This window comes from Hippoglossus stenolepis, chromosome 10, assembly GCF_022539355.2.
Source record: "Hippoglossus stenolepis isolate QCI-W04-F060 chromosome 10, HSTE1.2, whole genome shotgun sequence".
Taxonomy (NCBI): domain Eukaryota; kingdom Metazoa; phylum Chordata; class Actinopteri; order Pleuronectiformes; family Pleuronectidae; genus Hippoglossus; species Hippoglossus stenolepis.
Genome location: NC_061492.1, coordinates 256947 through 260285, shown reverse-complemented (window position 1 = coordinate 260285; position 3339 = coordinate 256947). Strand labels below are relative to the sequence as shown.

General features: G+C 44.3%; 1 protein-coding gene across 3 annotated transcripts in view; it reads right to left on the bottom strand.

The window, feature by feature from the left end:
* The window catches only part of mapkbp1 (mitogen-activated protein kinase binding protein 1), a 26221-nt gene extending 23341 nt beyond the window's left edge, over positions 1-2880 (bottom strand). For 2 of the 3 annotated variants that reach the window (XM_035168731.2, XM_047341736.1), the window contains exon 1: positions 2477-2878. In XM_035168731.2, coding sequence (XP_035024622.2) covers positions 2477-2596 — 120 coding nt within the window. In that variant the 5' untranslated portion in view covers positions 2597-2878. Of the gene's footprint in view, positions 1-2476 lie in introns of all 3 variants that reach the window. The other variant, XM_035168733.2, reaches the window with a different exon arrangement.
* Positions 2881-3339: the final 459 nt, after the last annotated feature.

Sequence of the window (3339 nt, the reverse complement as noted above, 5' to 3'; positions counted from 1 at the left end):
ACAGATGTTTTCCTAAGGGCCATTTGGAGACTCCAAAGGACCCTTGGTAACCATGGTCACATACCTAGGCTAAAAAGGCTACTTTTACACTCAAACTTACATATAAAGGAGTCAAAACCGGTCATAGGGTTGAAAATTTATTCAAATATACATGTTACATGTTTTTGGCAACATGCCAGTCATTGTAGCAGTCACGACCGGGGACGAAACACAAAGGCACATCGCAGGAGGAGCACTTCAGCCGACCAGCGGTGCTGTGCCCAGTGATATGGACCAGCCGGTGGTGTGCTCCGTGTGGAGCAAGAGATGGTTCGGGTCTGGCTGTGAAAATAAAGAAATAACAGTCATTTACAAAACTAGATAAAACTTTTATGCCATTCTACACAAACACACACACAGTGAAACAATGTGGCACACACACCTCCCCCACTTCAACAGTAACACCTAGACACACACACACCTCCTCCACATCAACACTAACACCAAAAGACAGAGGGGCACACACACACATACAGTAATTTACAAGTTATATATTATAATAAAATACTTACTTAAGAGTAATGTCTCCTCCATCCAGGAACATGGCCTCTGCCTCAGAGTCAAACGACAGCTCGCTCTCTTCGTCTGATACTTCGTCCCCAGACTGGTCGCTTTCACGCCGAAGACAAAGTTCACGGGCTTCTTCGGTCGAGTAGTTCCTTTTCTCCAAACGTTTCGCCATTGTATAGTTTCCAAAGTCGGAGAAACTCTCAAAAACAACTCTTTTGGGGCTTTTACGCACGGACGCACGAGAAACCGAAACCAGTTGTTCGCCTGTACGCAGTGACTTTCTTGGGGTCGCTTTATATTTACACAGAGAAGCAGCACATCTGCATGTTGGAAATTTCATTGGCTATACGAAACGCCAGTCATCAGAACAATCGGTTGCAATCGGCTCAGTATTTACACGACAGAAGAGAGGCAGGCACTGTCCTTCAACAAGGTCTCTCCTTGGCTATTGTAGGCTGTGGACAGGACATGCCCGCTCCTATTTGGTCAAGTGAGCTGTCCATCTAAAGTTCAGAGTGCAGCCTCCATTTTGATATCAAGATATCGGCTATGTTTACATGCTAACGGGAGTTACGAGGAAAACATCAAAGGTTACACATAGCTTGGCTAGTTTGAAATGATGCAACAGCAGTCTGTGGGTATTTATTGATGTAATAATGTGTTTTGGACTAAACGTGTTACTGGATTGGATCGTCTGGACCTTTGGCAATGTATCAAGACCGTTTTTGTTGGAATGTTATCGATCTGTGGATTACGATGAGGCGTCTTAGGTGAGTGACCTCGATTTTGTTATTGTTTTTGTTTTTTGTTGGTGGTCTGACAGAGGCGTTGATTGTACCTGCTGTGGTGATCGTATCTTGAAATGGTTTGCATCAATCGAATCACAAGAATCTTAGCTTTCCAAAGATATGTACCATCAGTACCTATACGAAGCAGTTGTGTAAATAAGTTAAGTGGTTAAAGGATTCTGAAGAGAACCTCCTCATGACATGGAACCCCCAACGTGGAACCACTTCAAGATCCCAGACTTAACATGGAACCCCTGAGACCCCCTCCTCTGTCGGGTGGTCTCTGGGAGAGACTGACGGTCTAACAGACTTTCACTGATTTTACTTACTTCATGTTACATCCGTGTCCTGAGGACTCGTGTTCAATCCCTAGCTCTAACTCCCTGACACTCTGTTAGCATGTTAGCATGTAATCAGCTTCTTCACATGAGAAACACAAACTGCAGAAAATGTCTTGATCCAATGACTCAGTTTTCTGGAGTTCATGTTTTAAAACAACTTTAGTTTCATGTCAAGCTTCATGTGATATTTACAGTTATCGGCTGATGGTTGACACAAGTGTGTCGCACACAAATCAACACAAAACCAGCTCAGCAGGTTCAACAAGTTCACAGAAACATTTGTTAACTTTTATGTTTACAAATGTTTCGTCAGTGTGAAGAGACACAACGATCTGGTTCCGTGTTCACGACTCATAACTTTTTCAACATGGACGACAACAACAATGTGACGATTGTTATTGTGACAGTTTGTCTGCACAACACGTGATGCTGTTTTCAACACTGACCTCCATCAAGGATCAGTCATGTGTGAACAGGCTCCTCCTCTGATGACCTCTGACCTCCTCTGACACCCTAGCATGTGTGTGTGTGTCTGAACCAATTGTGGTTCAATACCATCATTGTGAGGACATTTTTCGTGGTCCTCACAAATTCAGACTGTTTGAGGGTTAAGACTTGGTTGAGTAAGAATCAGGATTAGGTTAAGGTCAGTTAGGGTTAGTTATTTAGTTGTGATGGTTAGGGGGAGGGGCTAGGGAATGTATTATGTAAATGAGTGTCCTCACAACTACAGAGAGACGCAGGCGTGTGTGATGTATGTGAGTGAGAGTGTGCATGTGTGTGTATGTGCACGCGCACCTTGCCGCTGATGTCCTCTTTGTGTCGGGCAGTGTGGCCCCTCCTCCTCAGTTTGATTGACGGGGATCGCAGCAGGTTCTTGATCCGACTGCGGATTGTTCCGCTTCCGTCCGCGGCCATCGCGCCGTTAGCTGCGCTGCTAGCTGCGCTGCTAGCTGCTCCTCTCAGCGGCTCGAGTCTCTCTCCTCCGCCGGCGGCGCTGCTGCTGCTGCTGCGGTCATTCCGTCCGAGAGCCGAGCCGGGCCTGAGGGTTCAGCTGACCTGGTCCTGGACTGATCCGGATCACGGGCCCCGGTTCCGCCGCTGCTCCGCATCGTATTTCTCCGCCTCAGCGAAGAACCGAGAGACGCTTTGGATCCAACACGACCCGGACAAGCTAGCTTCCGAACAGCCAACACTTCCGGTGTGGCTTTTCAAAATAAAACCTTCTGAAAGCTCAGTTTATATCCTTTTATTATTATTTTAATTGTGGGATTTATAACAGGAACATATTTAAGTAATACGAGATAAACGATAAATTCAGTTCATATGAAATAAAAATAATAAGACAACTAAAATGATTTTTGATTGACTCAGTTACCAACAACAGCTGTAGTTTATCTGAGGACCTAAAAGAAGACATGTTGAACAGTGTTTAGAATCACTTGAAGTAAGGCTCTATAAGAACAGCAGTGTTTACTGGTCTTCACCATTCATGTCAAAGTGGCTGCTGTGAAAAGTGTGTGTTAGTAGATACATGAATTTTTCTTTGTATTTGGATAAAAATGTTTGAATCAAAGAATATTTCAGTTGGTTAAGTTCAAATTAGAAATGGTTGCTTTGGTCAGCTGCTTTTTAAGACTGTTTAAATATTTGATCAAAAG